General features: G+C 35.8%; 1 protein-coding gene across 3 annotated transcripts; it reads left to right on the top strand.

Moving 5' to 3' along the window:
• Positions 1-5,538: 5,538 nt before the first annotated feature.
• On the top strand, positions 5,539-15,201 carry LOC104612960 (Auxin efflux carrier family protein). Of its 3 annotated transcripts, none has more exons than XM_010280628.3 (11): positions 5,539-5,983; positions 6,386-6,920; positions 7,805-7,884; positions 8,792-8,916; positions 9,048-9,169; positions 10,531-10,716; positions 12,203-12,277; positions 13,071-13,171; positions 14,085-14,137; positions 14,302-14,490; positions 14,725-15,201. In XM_010280628.3, exons 2-11 carry the CDS (start codon positions 6,729-6,731, stop codon positions 14,844-14,846), a joined length of 1,245 nt encoding a protein of 414 aa, XP_010278930.1. In that variant the 5' UTR covers positions 5,539-5,983; positions 6,386-6,728; the 3' UTR covers positions 14,847-15,201. The 3 variants fall into 3 exon arrangements, with proteins under 3 accessions (XP_010278930.1, XP_010278932.1, XP_088743859.1); XM_010280630.3 differs by having other exon boundaries at positions 5,763-5,983; positions 6,383-6,920; XM_088887733.1 differs by lacking the exon at positions 5,539-5,983 and adding an exon at positions 6,134-6,264.
• The last annotated feature ends 3,457 nt before the right edge of the window (positions 15,202-18,658 follow it).

The raw sequence follows: 18,658 nt of genomic DNA, 5'->3' as shown, positions 1-18,658 counted from the left end.
TGATGAATTTTGATTGGTCAAAACTCTTTCTATATCATATCTTTTCAGTATCATAGATTTTCTCGAAAGAAAAAGAAAAAAAAAAGAGGTATATAATGAAAACCAGAGTTGAAGGAATAAAGGATGATGAATGGATGATGGCAACCCAAACAAAAACCGTTGAATGGTATACAGGAAAGAAAAGAACAAATGCTGAAAGAATCTTATTTTGGTTTCTGTTGCTTCTTTTAAAATCTGTGTACTCCCAATTCCCCCAAGTATTAGAAATGATGATGTCATCATTTGGAGATATTTTTAATATATGGGAAATGTATTATAGAACGTTGTAGGATGGTTTGAATGTTTTGAATGATTCAACCACCTGGGTTAACAGTTTGTTGACCAAATCAATATTTTTTGACAAAAATCCGATTTTAGTGAAAAACAGAACCAATCACTTAACCAATTTCTAATTTTTTTGGTCTAACCATCCGGTCCATTCAGTTTTAAAAACCATAGTGTGTATGCATGTCCAAACTCCAAAGTCCAAAGCAAGAAGAACTCAATTCGCCACACCCATTTGATTGGTTTAGATTTAGACGTCCCTTTCTATCGCATGGTTACCATAACCCTTACTCTTTTGGCCTCATCCGCGATTGTCGACTTGTCGTTATACTTCTACTAGTAGAATTACTTAAAGTAACTTTATTCTTTTCTGGTTCTGAATGGGTGGGCTTGAGGCTGAGGGGCCCGCTACCAACTTTCTTTGTAGTTTCCTCTCGCATGTAGACTTGACATTTACAATTTATTTTCGGTTAATGAGCCAGAGCCCATTGTGATTTTTCTGTAGCCGGTAGCCCATTGTGAATGCCCAATCCCAATGTGAAATTGATATCCACTTCTATCGCAAGAAACTGGATTTGCTCCTGATAGAGCGATCCCCACACCAACCTCACATGGCAGCCATACATCAGAAGTATCTCCTATAAATAAATAAATTAATTAAAAAAGAGAAAGAAAAACGAAGCATGGCACTCTGCTAAACCTATCAATCTATTTTCACTTTTATAATGGTGCTTTTTTTTAAGCAGAATATCTACGTATTATATAAAATAGATATTTGTCTTTATTTTTTATATATAGATCATCAAACTGAAACCTAAATATTATATTTTTTATTGATCAATATTTACAGGTGTGCTCTAATTTGAATTTGCTCCACACAAAGCACACTATACACCAAACCTGACAGTGCATCACAGTCATGCATTGGGAACATCTTTACATAAATGATAACATCAATTATGGCAGATGTTCTCAATGCATGGCTGCAGTACACAATGAGATTGGGGTGTGACATGCTCTATAAGGAGCAAATTTGATCTCATATAAAGTTGCATAAATTAGGGATATACAGAATTTTTACAATCTCTCCCTTGTGAATTGTGATTATAAATTTAAGGCTTCATTCGATTCCAGGAAAGAGAATGAGAATGATCGTGAGTGGCTCGCTTACCTAGTTTTTGGATAGATCATTTACTCATTCATGCCAAAAATTAGTTTTTGGATAAAGCGGTCAATGTACAACTTTATTTATAAATAAAAAAGAAACATTTATATATATATATATATATAGATTATTCGGGTAATTGTGAATACATTTACCCACGGGCAAGGTCATTTTTTATTCAAAGCTAGCTAATAATGCTTTGATTTACCATATAATTAAGTTTGTTGTTTAAAATTTGGATCTAGATTTCTCTTCCGTTTTCACATGCAAATCACTTGCAGTTAGCAGGATTCGAAGTTCCAACCCAATAAAAATGTTTCATATACTGGCGGAGACGTACGGATTTGTCTAATGCAGATTTTTTATTTACGCTTCAGAGCTATAAACATTTAAAAGGGCCACAATCCACACCTTATGCACTAAATTGGTATCAATTCCGAGTTGGCACCTACTCCTCAGTACTTTGAGTCTATAAATTTTGGCCCTAGGTTGATGGTCATTCTCCCCATATACCGGCGTAGAATAAAGTTTGGATAGACAATGATCGCATCATGCATTGGGTTCCAGAGAGCGAAGACCAGCTATGGCTAAATTACGGCAACTGATTAGCATATAAAAAGCATAAATTCCATTTAAAAAAATAAGGGGCCGTTTGGCAAGTCTTTTTGGGAAGATTTCCTGGTAGCTCTGATAGTCAAAAGATGCATTGAGCTTTTGCTTGAAGATTTGAGTAGCTCGAAGCTAGCTTGGCTATCATGCGTCTTTCCGTGCGTCTTCCAATGTCTTTTTGTGCGAGAATAAAATGAAAAATACACAAAAAACTTTATTTGGAACTTCCCAAAATGGGTTTCTTGCATTTTTTTGACGCCCTTGCTTTTGACAGTTAGATCTTCAGCAAACCAAATGAAAATAAACCGAAAAACAGTCTTCCAAACTTCTAAACAAATGGAAAACTACATAGAAAGATTTGCCAAACAGGCCCTAAAAGAACCGTATAATAGGACTAGTGACTAGTGCACAAGAGTAATTACTGCTCATAAAATAATTGCTCTCAAACATCGTGTCAACTAGTTAGTTGGTAAAGGATTGGGGCAACCCCCAGGGGGTTAGGACTTAGGAGCCACCGTACGTTGTGTAATCCCATGAAACCAAATAAATAAATAAGTAAGTAATAATTATTTTTGAAATCGGATTCAGTCCGAATAAGACCTTGTTCATAATGTATTTACAGCTAATTGCAATTTTGTATTGAAAATATCTTTATATTTATATGTTTTTTATTTATAAGGAGATACTCTTAATGTACCGTTGTAAGTGGATGTGAGCATGATATGAATACGGCCTTGTGGGGGTTACATCTGAATTCATTATGATTTTGAAAATCAGATCAAATTAGATGGTCGGACTGGTTGATTTGGGATGAACTTGTCAGACAATCAGTTTCATTTCACCCAAAAACCATTCCTAAGCTAAAAATTATTGATTTGATCAATAACCCGCTGACGCAGGTGATCGAATCATCAACCTGAATAACAACTTTTGGCCATTTTTTAAAAATCAGAACGAACCATCTATTTAGACTGGGTGGTCGGACCATTTTACTCGGAATCCAGTGGCCAAACGGTTCTGTATCCGATCCGGTTTTTAAAGCCTTGGAAATCATTACTTTCAAGATGCAGCAAAAAAATTAAAGGCAAAATCAAGAGCTGAATACAAACCACACAAAACAGAACTTTTACTTACACTCACGAGGGCTGTCTTGACATGCATGAGCAGGAATTATTGTAAATAATCTTACATCATTAACGAGAAGTTGATGTTTTGTTTCAAAAAAAAAAAAATTACACGTTTTGATAGGCTCCACGATAGTTTAAAATCCTTTTGCCGTGTGAGCCCTGAGCCCGGATCTATATCCCCAAACTCTCTCCACAACCCTACCCACATGACACTATAACTGTCCGTTCTGTAATATATTATTTGTCATTCATATGTAGATATTCCCAATAATACACGAGATCTAGAGTTTTGCCAGGCTGCTTTATGTTGGGGGTTCAATGGAATCCAATGCGTTTCAACTTCAGTATAGAGCTGTCAATGGATCGGCATAGTAATTGGTTAGAAACTTAGAACAGTAAAAACTGATTCCGACTCGATTATAATTGACACAAAACTCAATACCAAAATTGATATAATTTGTTCAATTGGTTCCTTTCTATTAGCCAAACCAAATTTGTTGACAAATCTACTGATTGATTTAAGGGTAAATCATTAAAACATCCCCTTGAGTTTGGTAATTGCAATCATCTTCCTTGAACATTCTAACATAGTTGCAAATAGATTCTCTTTGTTAAAATTCTTTAGAACAAAAATCATACAGATTTTATGAACAACAACAAAAAAGAGAATTGCAGTTTTATCTTTGAGCGATTGATATAAAGGGCACATTTAAAAAAAATAAATTAATTAATTTTGGAAAAGAGATTGAAAAGGCTTGTGATAACAATTGATATAAAGAGAAAACTTGAAAAATAAACATGGATATTTTAGACATTTTCGTGCCTCTTGTTAGAGGATTTTAACAGAGGGGTTCCAATAATGGTCCAAAACTTCAAGAAAAATTCCAACAATTTACCATTGATTTAAATCCCTCGTGTCTAAAGAAGAAATTTGAACTAAATTGGCATTTAGGACTAATAAGTTCTAAATGTGATTTGAATAGTATTTCAAGAAGTATTTAATTATAAAAAAAAAAAAAAATCATTACCTACAGACACCAAGTCTTGAGGGGGATGGAGTGGATACAGTTTAAGATTTTACCATTACAACAAGTAATGGCCCCTATTTGATGCAGATATTGAATTTGAATATTTGAGATCAAATATGAGTTTAGTTTCTGAAAAATGGAAACCAAATTAACTTTGATATAATATTTAATAAGTGAATTTGAATTGGATCAACACTCCATCTCCTTCGTTCATCGTACAAGCAATTGTGTTGCAGATCGTATTGTTTCCTTAGCTACATCAACATCATTTACGTGATCTGCTGTCCCTTCTTTTTCTATTACCTGCACTCATACTCATGAAAGACTTGGTGGAATGAATTTGCCTTAAGGCTTAAGAAAATAAAAACAACATACACCCATTATATGAAAAGAAATTTCTCCAAGGCCACAACTTTTTATTTTTTATTTATTTTCCCACCAATCAAACATGGCAGTAACGAGTAAGGTTTAATTGAACACTTTGGCTGTTTAGCTGACTGTGAAACTAATGATAAGGTTACACTATTACGAGACCCACACCCTTCATTCATGAATATATTAATGGAAACTTCATTATTGGTTCCACAGCCCTGAATACCGTTCCACACCCTGTTCAGCGTTCAGTTAATTCAAATTTTGAGTTAATATGTTTATGATTTTTAAAAATGGATCGGATCGGACCAGAAAAATCAGAAACTGGTCAAGTGATCAATTCCATTTTTTCCTAAAATCGGATTTTTGCAAAAAAAAAAAAAAATCATTGATTTAGTCAGTAATTCGCTAACCCAGAAAGTTGAACCGTTTGAACCATTCAACAGTTTTGACCTATTTTTAATTTTTTTTTGTTAGAATGGGCTAACCGTTTGACCTGGGAACCGGACCCCTGACCGGTTCAATTTTAAAAACCTTGAATATGTCAATATCAACATTTGAGCTCCATTTGATTCACGGGAATAGGGGTATGGAATCAAAATCAAAATGGGCTATTCCAATTACAACTATTTGGTTGGGTGGAATCAGAATCCTATTCTCATTCTTGTTGGAACGGCATTCTCCCATTTGAGGGAATAGCCATTCCCCGCCCCTCCCTTGGGAATGAATACCAATTCCTACTTATTTTAATTTCCAATTCCATTCCTGTTTGAACCAAACAGACTATAGGAATATACTATTCCCGATTCTGGAAGATTTTCATTCCATTCCAATTCCGATAACCAAACGGACCTTGGATTTTTCATTTGAAAAGGGTACTTTTATATTTTTCTTTGTCTAACCTAACTGTCACGGTGTCACCTCACCTTACCTCGTTAGAGAGTTACGAGGAGGAAATTGAAACCAAATAAGAATAACCGACTAGAAAAGTTTGAGCATCAACTAGTTACGACTTCTGAGTTGTGTACGGAAACCCCAGATTACGGAATGGTGGTGTGTTAGATATTTTGCGTTGGAATCAAGGGTTTGTTTCGTAAATTCAGGGGCGTATAAATAAGGGAGCTTCATAGCCGGATAGACCTGCGTTCCGGCCGTTCGAGAAGCCATCAGTCGTCCGGACTCCTGAGTCCAGCAAGCCAACCGAGAAATAAGGCTTCCCTTGCGTCTCTCTCTCTCTCTCTAGTCTAGCCTCTATATAATCTCTCTCTCTAGTCTAGCCTCCATATAATCTCTCTCTTCTTTTCTACGGTTTCAGTTCAGACACGTTTGAGCGGGCAACTTCTCGATCAGTCTTGAAGGTAATTACCCGATTTCTCGAACAATTACAATACCAATAACAACAACAAAATAATGGCGATTTGTATTGTAATGACCTTATCGATTAATTTGGTTGATCTCGGTCTGAGGCTTTGTTGTTTGACGTCCATTTTTTTTAAGAGATTTAGATATTCTTGTTTTTTTAAGAAAATTTCGAGATTTCTTTCGTTAGTTTGAATAATTCACTTTTTTGAAGCTATGTTTTTCTGTTTGTTTCTTTGCAAGAATTTTTAGTCATTAATGTGCAATCTCAGCTGGATTGGTTCGTAATCTTCTCTCTCTCTCTCTCTCATCCTGATCATAATGAAATTTGTTTTGCAATTTTGAAGAAAATGTCTCTTTTTTTTTGAATAATTAATTGACACTTTTGTTGTTTGAAGCAGAATCAGCCGAACGAGAGGCGTGAACTAGAGACCGACGAGCAAAACATCACGAAACCGGAATTTGTAAGGAGTCCTTCGAGGAATCTTGAAGCTCTGAATTCCGCCTAGACAGCTTAAATCCGTTTGGAATTCGGATTTCCTCAGGCTTTCGGGGGATCCTGGAAAGAGTGCCGTTCAGTTCTGTGAAAGTCTCAACGACTTCACAGGATTAGTGAATTCTACTTTCAGATAATAAATATTTTAACTTTTACTGGAGAGGTTATAAAAAGGTTGGCGGCTGACCACGGATCGAAGCACCTTTAGTGGATGTGTGCGAGTTTAAGCTCATTTGGAATTGGGGTTTATGGGAAACATGGAGAGGCTTCTGTTGTCTGTGCTGGCGGAGAGCCAGGCCGGAGGAGGGTCGGTGCTTACAACGATGAAGTTTGCGGTCTTACCTATAGCGAAGGTCTTCACAATGTGCTTCTTGGGATTTCTCATGGCATCCAAGTATGTTAATATTCTACCCGCTACAGGACGCAAGCTCTTGAACGGGGTAAGCTAATGAGTTCCCAGAACAAACCCTTTCTCTTCCTGACAATTGAGTTTTCACCCTCTTGCTATTCTGCATTACTTTGCCTAGCTTCTTCTAGATATGGTGCCTTAGATGGATAAATTCTATTGAATCAAGAATAACAAATTTTTTCCCTTTTTTTTTGGAATTATCTATCGAAAATGAACTCAAATAGGAAGTGTTTATTGCTTTGCACTTTTTCTACAGCTTCTGTTGATGAATAAATCAGACAACTCCAAACGAACAGAGGAAACACAACTTATCAGAATAATTCCTGCAGAGTAGCAATACATGTCAATTATCAACAGATTTCCATTTAGGCTATCTTCGGATTTGAAGATGCCCCCCAAGATTGTGCTGAGCCGAAATCCCTAAATCCCATGCTCATTTTAGTCGGTCAAAAGGCAGAGAGCAAACTGCCATATCTCAGCATATACCATTTTCAGACCCAAAAAATGAAATCTGGAAACTTGTTGGGCCGAACATTTGAATATATGGCAGTGAAGGAGCTTGTAGCCTTTATATTGGTTTTTTGTGTATTATTGAATACCTTCTAATTCCGGGAGGGAGGAAAAAATATAGACTTAAAAATGGTCCAAATAGAGTTTGGTAGCAAACGAGACATTCTAAACTACTTAAGCTAATCAAAAAGAGGGGGAAATCTCTAATCACTTTAAATTGTACCAAGTTCTTAGCACAGCAATTACACAGTGAGCTAGTTTAAAGTTCAAACCTTTCATGAATTTTGTTTTATCATATATAGGTTTTTATTTTGATGGATGTGGTATCTGCATCTAGGCAATCTCTAATTATTTTGTTACTTATGATCTGAAAAATTAACTGCTTATTTCTAACATATGATGCAGTTGGTCTTTTCACTTTTGCTTCCATGTTTGATTTTTTCTCAACTTGGACGATCCGTCTCTCTACAGAAAATTATTGAGTGGTAAGATTTCAAATTCACTGCTTCTCTTATGCAGATATTTCTAGAAAACCAGCATCAGTCGTTTCTGTAACAAGTTTATTGTTCAACCTTGGAGTTTTATTGGTGAAACTGATGTAGTTCTCAAAACTTTCAGTCTTGTTGCATGATGTAATAGATATGGATTTCAACATTTTTTTCTTTTTTTTTAACATAACTAATGTGGAGAGATGGTTCCATTGGCCAACTTATATACATAATCAAATATTAGATGATTTACAGATTTAATTTTTTATTACTAATGGTGTGAATGCCGGATAACTATCCATGTTTTTTTATTACTTGATGGAAAATGTCTGCTTATTTTCTTATGAACTTGCATGCATTAACCCTTTGCTGGTAGCTCGTCAAAATAGTATGAACATTTAGTATCTTGCCCGATAGTTAAACTGGACATGCCTTTCCTATATGTATCTAATTTGATTGGAGCAAAATATTATTCAATTCTTCTGATGTAATTACCTTATCAATTCAACAATTTTCTTTATAAAATTTATCTCAGTGAGAGTAGTTATTTCTATCTAAGATCTAAGTACTAATATAATCCTGTAATGGTGGCAATTTAAAATGTAGATAGAGGAAATTATGACCTTTTGGTATCTAAGCTGATTTCCTTGGGCATTTCAAATTTAAAGTGCATGGTAGTTGCATTTGAACCATTCAAAGATCCACTGGTTTGATCATCTATTTTATTTTTAAGCAAGCAAGAAGTCTCCATTTCTTTCACTTTTATTAGCCAAGGAAAAGAAAATGATGCAATCAATTTAATTTGGAATAACATACAGTTAATCATGCTTTTACCTTCTTGTAGCTTTATCGATTTCTGTATAACATGTTAGCAATTGATTTCAAGCCCGAATTTGTGCTACAGGTGGTTTATTCCTTTCAATGTAATTCTGGCTACCATATCAGGCTCACTAATAGGGTTAACTGTTGCATCTGTTGTTCGGCCACCATATCCATTCTTCAAGTTTACCATTGTACAAATTGGAATCGGTAAGTTACACTGTCAGAGTGTAGGACATTTGAGCTGTCTATATGGATATCAGGCCCTGTAGTCTCTAGTAGGTAGAACATTAAGTTCCAAAGAAAATGCATTCTGACTTCTTAGTTATATTTGAATGCAGGGAACATTGGAAATGTGCCCCTTGTCCTGATTGCCGCTTTATGTCGAGACAAATCTAATCCCTTTGGTGACTCAAATAAGTGTAGACAAGATGGAAATGCCTATATCGCATTTGGCCAATGGGTAGGCATCAAGTTATATTTGTGTTCTCAGTAGTTCTTTTTTTTGGTACCTTGTGTACTGCTTTTTTTTTTGATAAGCAAGTAGAATTTCATTAAAGAGTGGATGAGCTCCCCACTAGAGCAAAAGATACATGAAAGAAGAGCTGATTATACATCCAGCTCAAAGATTACAGAGGACCAACTATTGTGTACTGCTTTGCTTATTCTTAGTAGCTCATTCATTCAAAAATACAAATATCTATATCACCTAAAAATTCTGAAATTGGTGTAGGAATTGGAAATTTGATTTATTTCTCCCTGGATTCTTTCCTTGTTCCCGTATTTATATCACCAAATCTCCAATTGACTGATGCTTGGTTAAAACTGCCTCCTCAGGGCATTATTATGTAATTGATACAACACTTGGATGATCTTCAAATAGAAAATTCAGGATGGAGAATTTATTAGTTTGATGATCTTCAAATAGCAAAAACCCTCAGATTCATATCAGGAGTTATATGGGCTGGGCTTAGCACTTGCGTTAAAGGCTCTAGTTTGGGCCTGGGCCTAGGATGGAAATTTTCCCCATTACCCCAATCCCCACAAGGACCTGCCCCTATCAGGGGTGATCATGGCTGGGCTTAGCACCTATGTTAAAGGCTCTAGTTTGGGCCTGGGCCTAGGGATGGCAATTTTCCCCATTTCCCCAATCCCCCTGGGGACCCTCCCCGAATGGGGTGCGGATGGGGATGATTTTTCCCCCGTGGGGATGGGGATGGGGTGGGGACCGGTAGAGCACTCTCCTGCCCTATGGGGCCCCTGATCCCTACCCCGTGGGTATCCTTGCTATATGGTTGAATATATTTGGATCTTTCTTAATAGGATAGTAAATTTTAACTATTTTATTTTTAATTTTTAAATGAAATAAAAAAAAAACAAAACAAAACAAAATGATTGACATCATAAAAAAACCATTGGGAATGGGGATCCCATGGGGACTGGGATGGGGATAACCTTGTCCCTGCTGGTGGGGATGGGAATTGGGATTTTCACAGGGACAGGGATGGCGAGTGGCTCCCCATCCCTGCCCCGCCCTGTTGCCATTCCTGCCCGGGCTTGGCCTAGTCCCAACCCCAAGCCTGGGCCTGGTTAGAAATGATCACCCCTAATTCATATCCTTTCTTCCTTCTATGGGAAACAGATATGTAGGGTTAGAAAAAACATAATGATTCGTATATGTTGATGTCTGACTTATTCACATGGTTTTGGAGTCTACTCTGGTAACTTGTTTAAAGTCTTCAGCAAATGCTAAGTCATGAATTTTCTTAACTCGACCCAAAGCCTGATTGACTTGTATATAAAAAATTGGTGTTTATGTGTCAGGTTGGTGCCATCATTCTATACACATACGTATTTCAGATGCTCGCACCTCCACCAGAAGGTTCCTTTGAGATTGAGGCTGGAAATCTTCCAATCAAGAACCCTCCGAAAAATTGCACACCTGAGCAAGCTCCCTTGCTTACACAGGAGCCTGAGTCAATGGATTCAAATAAGTCAAAGGGTGGAAAGGTAAGAAGAAACTCTTCTTCATTAAGTTTTAGTTTATTTTCTTTCCTTTTTCTCTGTTGGCCTTTCTCATCATCATCATCTCTGGTTTTGTTATTTTTTGGGATCGACAAACTGGGTCTAACATGTTGGCAATTTGGCTGAGAATCTATAGACTGACTTCTTCAGTAAAATTAATTTTCCAAACCAAGTTTTTTTTTTTACAATTTTTGTGTAATTTAACATTTAGTTATGGCCATTCTGTTGTCAATTGCCATGATTTCTAGAGATTCATATGCTAGAGATCTGAATATGTTCTTCCCCCCTACAGAATACCTGAATAATTGATATGCGAAAGGATGGGTTGTACATAATTTTGTCCTATTGTATTAGTTTGCATTAGTAGCACTGTATCATATGTATCTCTCCTACTATAATATCCCTCTTCATCAAATACTGCAATAAAATCCCAAATACATTTCTTGCACTAAGGATATTTTCTCTTACTCCAGTGTCTCTAAAAACTTGATACCAACTGCAATAGCTCAACCCAACAAACTGCCAATCCTAATCGAAACCAAGCTCTGATGCCATATTACCCCCTAGGGTGTTGAAGCTCCTTTTTGGTTCCAACCTTAAAGCTTGAAACCAAGTTGCAAGAAAGGGGAAAAGTAGAAGACAAGACTAAAGGGGCATCTAGAGTAGTTAATTCCCATCTGGGCCAAGGTAGAAATAAGAGAAAGATATATATGATTCAGCAACTACTTTATGCTAATACAATGTGGCAAAACTTTGTCAGCCCTCTTTTCACATGGCAGTCCATGAACCAAGGTAAGACTGATCTCTATTGCAGTATAACTAATGGAAATTGTTCTCCTCTCCTGGATTTGATTACTTAATTTGATCTTCCTCAATTTCCTTTGTTTTCTTTGGAAGGTTGGGTTTTAATTTGTGGTTCATATCTCCTGATCATAAATTCAGTTTAGTTTACTAGCTTAACATGCATTTTTAGGTATATGAGTATATCACAGTCTTGATGTGCAGAGAAGTAAATAAGATTAGTTTTTCTTTTTCAGTAAGCAATTAAAAATCTGATTTTCTTCATTATTTCTTTTTTTTATCAATGATTTTCTTCATTATTTCTAGTTTATGCATTTTAGCTACAACTCCATTATAGAAAAATGACAAAAAAAGTGGTGCCCTCTGAATTTGAATATCCTAACAATCAGCAACTTATTCTACTATCATCAGATAATACATGGAATTTCTAATATAAGTAGACTAAGGCCCTATTGGAGATGCAAAATAGCTGTGATGAAATCATGGAATATATCTGTTGCTTCACAAGCAAAAGGCATTCTATTACTTGCATTTGTTGAAACATTATCCTAAAACTTGTTGGCATTTTCTGAAGGAATCTTGTTTGTCATATTATCATATCTTTGTTCAGTAGGTAAAAGCTTTCCAGAAAGGCTTTGGTTTTACAAGCTCTTTACATTTGTTGATGCAGATTAAAGGTTTCTTGACCTTTTTATATGAGAAGTTGAAGCTCAAGCAAATCCTTCAGCCTCCTATCATTGCTTCTGTGAGTTTAAGCATCTTAAACTTTCAAATTCTTACATCATCTTTCCTGGGAAAATTTCTTTTGTAATTGAATGTGGTAATGAAGATCAGAACTATGTTTTACATAACACCAAAATGGTGACTACCAATTTTTTAAAGGGCAGCCCAGTGCACGAGTCTCCCGCCAATGTGTGGTCTAGGTCTGGGGAGGGACAGATGTACGCAGCCTTACCCCTGCACATACAGGGAAGCTGTTTCCAAGGGTTTAAACATTTTGTTAAGTCTATTAGCATAATTTTAGAGACCATACAGTGTGTGTACCAAGATCCTAGTGCCCATTGTCATGTTTAAGTTCATCTGCTTGTTGATTTTGAATAAGAATAGGACTCATTAGCTACTATTTCTTATTTTAAAAATAACCCAATTCATGGAATTCCATTTTTGAACAATCTTGGTGATTCAGCTTGATTGCTTTGGTTCATTGCAAAGGCATATAAAGCACTAGGCAACTAGGAAGGTTCATTGTTTCCTAAGCCTAGAAATTCACCTGAAACTTCATTTTTGATGTGCCTAGCAGCTAAATGCACCGAAGTCAAGGATCATCTTGCTGATGACATAGTCCCTTCTTCCATTACCCGATGATTTGTTCTTCATCAAGTTCATTCATCCTTAACATTTTGACTTAAAATGTTATTTTATAATTTCCCAAGAAGGCTTGCTTGCTTTGATTATTTATTTTTCAAATTCTCATTGAGTTTTTTATTATTATTTTTATTTTTTGATGTTGTGTGTATATCATTATGTGCTGGCCGCAGATCCTGGCAATAATAATTGGGTGTGTACCGGTTTTGAAGCGCTTCATCCTTACAGATGATGCACCACTCTTCTTCTTTACTGACAGTTGCATAATTCTTGGGTACGTATAGTTGTATCTTTTACAATACAAGTATGTGTGACCATGTGTGTTTGTATGATGGCCTTGTTTTACTGTCATGCATTGAAACAGCAATTCTACTTACCAACAACAGCAACAGTGAAAGCAGTTAAAGAATTCCTTTGAAAATGTGAAATGGAAAAAGAAAAAAGAAAAGAAAAGAAAGTAAAACAATTTTCTTGATGAGAAAGAAAGTAAAATATCATAATTGGGGATTCTGAGGTATTAGTTTGTAGGTCATAAGAACATGCAAAAGCATATTGACACAAATATGTTTGCCGTCCTTGTTTATATGAAACTAATGCATGGAAAATGTAATTTCTAAGTTAAGTTTGTAATTTTTTTATACAAATTAATGGAAACGTTATCCTTGCAGAAGAAATATATTTGCAGAGCTAAAACATGACCAGGAATACATAGGGCCATAGGTGTGGTGTTCCCAGCACCTGTTACTGTCTCCTTTTTATGGATGGGGATCCCATTGTAGCATGTCTTGACCTACATTTGGAGCTTGGAAACAACTATTTTGTGTCTTTTCAATTGGGTAGCAAAATATGTGAAGATAAAAAATTAAAAAAAAAAAAAACAATGTATCTAAATAAATATATGATAAATTGAAGTTTGATTGTAACATCTCTTCACCCTGTACCTTGTAGAACAATAAGTGTTCTTTAATAATGGTAATGTCCAACTTCTGTACACCAACCGACAGGGAAGTGATGGCTCATTTACTTTAACTTCTACACCCTAATTACAAATATATTAGGTACAAGATGAATTTTGCATATTCATTTGTAGCCCACTGATACTCATCTATAGTAGCATTTTTTTTCTTAAGCTTACCTATAGCTGGTTTGTTGATTTCTAATGATATCTACAATGATATTTTTAATAGGGAGGCCATGATACCATGCATTTTGCTGGCGTTGGGTGGTAATCTTGTAGATGGTAAGCTTTTATTCCATGTTATTTTGTTTTGAGAAGAGCCCTGAGGGGCATACAACAGACACTTGAAACCACAGTCAAATTGGCTATTTGTTACCCAATATTATAGTTAGATTTTCCTCAAGGTGTCAACTCAACAAATTATTTGGCCTCTTTGCTTGATGCAGGGCCGGGAAGTTCAAAATTAGGACTACGAACAACTGCTGCTATTATCTTTGGGAGGTTGGTTCTGGTTCCACCTGCCGGACTGGGGATTGTTATGCTAGCTGATAAGCTTGGACTTCTACCAGCTGGAGATAAGATGTTCAGATTTGTCCTTCTTCTCCAGCATACAATGCCTACATCCGTGCTTTCTGGTGAGATTTTGTTCCCTTTTTACTTTGCTTTTTAAAACACTCAAAAACCTGTGATGGATCGATCTATTGAGTACAAGCTATATTCTCTAGTTATATGACATAAATCCATGATGTTTTATTAGTAATATTGCAACTTAAAAAGGTTTGTGTATGGTTGCTTTCTTGCGTACTCTGTTAGTAATATTGCAAGGCAAGGAATTATTACCTTATTTATTTATTTCTTGGGGCTTGTAGGAGCTGTTGCCAATTTAAGAGGTTGCGGAAGGGAGGCAGCTGCTGTTCTTTTCTGGGTGCACGTCTTTGCTGTCTTCTCAATGGCTGGTTGGATTGTTCTCTATCTCCGCATACTATTCTGAGAGGATATATATATATGAATTTACGATTCCCCTGCCCTTGGTCATGGCTTTGCGTTGGCGCGCTATCATTTTCTTACCAAGATAATATGGTTTACAGTTTTTGTTGATGAAAAATATATAATATTATCTTTTCGATATAAATCTTTGCTGTGTAACCATAAATTTGTAGGAGCAGTACTGCACTTTACAAGGAGCGCCTTTGTTTATATAAGCAACTCTTTTTAGGGTGCTCCGTGTTCGAGAGGGGTCTTGCTCTTGCACTTATTTATTGCTCAATTTTAGCCGGAGAACACAAGGCCCTTGGTTTCTATATCTTTTTTCCATTGCTGTAAATGCAAGCAGAGTTTGGTGGGAATTTTGTCTGTGATGATGCAAATATGATCGTCTCATTCTCCTCATGGTCATGGTTGGCAAGGATCCGGTAGGGCATATCGGCCCCTATCAATACTTTTTTTTTTTAAGTTTTATTTATTTTTTTCAAAACCGGTTCAGAGGGGTCGGTTTAAGGCCCGGCTACCCTCTGAACCATGGTCTGACCCGATACAACCTCTAGAGGGGTACCCATATTGGGAAGCCATCGACACGGGCCGATACGTGTCAATACTTTGAACCTTGATGGTCGGTAATCTTAGGCCATGTTTGGTAGTGCTTATTTCAAAAATAAGGGATTATTTTTTACGCTCAAACTTCCAGCTTTTTCAAGTGCTTATTCAAATTTTTACTCCAAAAATTATCCATGGCAAATTTTTAGAATACTAATTATATCCTTTTACAAAAGCATTCTTAAAGTAATTTTACATGAAAGCAGTTTTGTAAAAGTGTTTTTATGAAAATGCTTTTACAAAAGTATTTTTATAAAAGAACTTTCACCAAAGTACTTTTATTCATTCACTTTGAATTGGAGATTTTGAAAATTTAAAAGAAAATAAAGGACAAAAGAGTAGCAAGTGCTCATTTAAGTGGTTGTTGGAGAAAAAGACCAAATATGAAATATATGCTTATTTTTTAAAATAAACATTTGAAAATACTAGATGTCAAATGCAAATAAGTGTTTATTCGAATAAACACTTAGTTTCTAAGCACATATTTTTAACATAAGCACTCCCAAACATGGCCTAAAGTAAAATATTTTAAATCTTTACTTGCTGACCATTTCCATTGCTCGTAGCCAGTAGCCATCTTTTTGTTATTCCCAATTTCCCACCTCAAACTATTTTTTCTAACCTTCTTTTTTGTTTTTGTATTTTACTCAATTTTGAAACTTTATATTTTGTATTATTTTATATATAATTATTACACATTTGTATCTGTACAATTGTACTCTTTAAAACTACATGGTATCGAATAAAAAAAAATGTCAAGACTCGTTCTCTTTCACTACTTTGAAGCCACAAATCGTACTTTCTTTGATTCATTAGGCCTCCTAAACGAATTTTCGATCTGTTTACGAGAGGCCTAGGGTCCAACATAAAAACTTTGGCTGGCTGTTTGAGACCTTTCTGTGCATGGCACGACACGTTATCATGGCCATGTGGGATGAAATAAAAATAATAGCAACCAATACTTTTTTGAGAGAATGAAGGTTCGGCCCAGGATCAGAATTCTTAGGCCCAAAGTACAGTTGGAGTAGGTGTAGCTCGAAATTGATGCCAATTCACAGGCGGGCATTGATGTATAAAATGATGGTATTTGACATTTTGAATGTTTATAGGTCCACAATGTAATTCAGAAATCTGCATTGGGCCTGTCCTCAATTTTTTTAGCCCAAAAGACAAGTAAAGAACTGAGTGGGTGAACACATCATGTGTTGAAGTGCAGTAAGCTGAGAAATAGGAGTTTGGATCTCCTACCAACAAAAAAACCATTCCGACATGTTTCAGTTTCAACATGATCTCTCTCTTCACACATTTCATACATGATGGGTCATAATCATGGTTTTCAAAACTGGATCGGACCGGATGGTCAGACCGGAAAATTGGGAATCGGTCACCTGACCGGTTCTGTTTTTCCCCAAACCCGCTTTTTCTCCCAAAACCGTTGATTTTGGTCAGCAAACTGCTGAATCAGCCGGTTAACCGTTTGAATAGTTTTGACCATTTTTCAAATTTTTTTATTTTTTTTGTCAGAATGAGCTGATCGTTCGGGTTGAACAGTCGGACTGTTCAAACCGGTAACCGGACCCCTGACCAGTCCGGTCACCGGTTCGGTTTTAAAAACCATGGTCCTAATCTTTATGGTGAGATGTATTGAATATGGGGTGCAATTTTTGCAGGTTAGGATTAGGATTTTATCAAAATTTCAATGGGCTCAAAACCCAAGCCCAAAACAGTATAAACTGTTAACTGGAGCCAATCTGACTTGCACCCTTTTAAAACCATGTTGAAATAGTTTTTTTTTTATATCCTAATGCTCAGTTTGGAAGCAATACAAATACAAATATATACAGTACAAATATATACAAAATACAAGGTTTTGTACTTTACAAATTTATATTTGTAGTTCTTCCAAACTGACCCTAACTTGAAAAACAGCCTCCAAATAACCAAAGTTTTTTTGGGGGTCCAAAAACATGTTTACAGTTCGCGTAATTCATACTCCAAATCTCCAATAACGCCTCTAGGTATGAGCATTATTGCTCCATTGTGCGTGTTGGGATCATGAGCTATGAGGACTGTCCACTGCGTTCCTCAGTGTTCGAATATCACTCAAAAGAAAAAAAAGAGAGAGAGAGAGATCCTATTATGTTTAATCATGATTTTGAATTATTTTTGAGCTTTGTTGGAATCTTTTCATCGATCCAAAATTTTGAATTATAGTAGGCTGACATGTTTTTAGAGGATTAATTCCTTTGATTCTAAGAATCACTTTTAAGTTTGAATTAAATTATTGGAACTTTTTCCTATCTTTCAAGTTCAAAATTATTCTAAGAATTGATTCTTTGAGCAGAATTGTGACCTAATAGTAATAGCCCTGGACGGGACACCTAATCATACTGAGTTCTGTAGTCAATCTTTAACGAGGGACCCATACTATGGTGGATCATAATCCTTTGTACATGACTACATGTGCCATGGCATCTCAAGAGGACACTTTTAGACTCTGCTTCTTCTGCCATCTAAGATCCTCCTCTATGATCAGCCATTGAATTGTTTTGTAAATCTGTACTATTGTTTACAAACTTAATTTATATGCCATTCTTGTTTTCGTGTTCATATGCATAATTTGTTTACCTTCAGGCTCCGTTCGCTTTTCGGTAGGTTATTTATTTGGGTAAGTGTTTTCCAATAAAGACTTATTCGGGTAAGTGCATTTATTCATGTTCTTTTATTTTCTATGTGAATAAAGCAATGATTATTTTAATCATAAAAATCCATTAGTATTAAAAGGGGTATTTTTGTCCTATTCAATTATCGGTAGAAAAATTATTTATCCACCTAGGAGATGGGTACCACTTGTGATACCAAGAAAAATAAATTTTCCCTGATTCCCACATAAATCTAAAAAAAGAACATGAGTTTTTTAGTCAATGAGAATTCTCATTAACCAACTTTCCCCTCTTAAAATAAAAAAATAAAAATAAAATAAAAGGAACGCCCCCTTGGATTTAAATTATACAACTTCTAATTTCTTAGTATATTTTTTTTATTAAATTCAACAAACATTAATGGTTTAAATTACCGACACAAAATAAGTTCATGGCAAACTTTTAATACATTAGTGCTAATAGGTCCACCTGAGCCTGGCCCAGGCCAAGCCCAATAATCTGAGGGTGTCAACTGTCAAGTTTGGGCTACGCCTGAGTTGGGCAATTT

This window comes from Nelumbo nucifera, chromosome 5, assembly GCF_055504915.1.
Source record: "Nelumbo nucifera cultivar China Antique chromosome 5, China Antique-T2T, whole genome shotgun sequence".
In the NCBI taxonomy this organism is placed as follows: domain Eukaryota; kingdom Viridiplantae; phylum Streptophyta; class Magnoliopsida; order Proteales; family Nelumbonaceae; genus Nelumbo; species Nelumbo nucifera.
This window is presented reverse-complemented; position numbering and strand designations above follow the sequence as displayed.

Coding starts and splice junctions, on each gene's coding strand:
- LOC104612960 (XM_010280628.3), top strand. CDS start 6,729: ATGGGAAACATGGAGAGGCTTCTGTTGTCTGTGCTGGCGGAGAGCCAG. Junction 8,917..9,047: donor CATTGTACAAATTGGAATCG/GTAAGTTACACT, acceptor ATTTGAATGCAG/GGAACATTGGAAATGTGCCC. Junction 9,170..10,530: donor ATATCGCATTTGGCCAATGG/GTAGGCATCAAG, acceptor TTTATGTGTCAG/GTTGGTGCCATCATTCTATA.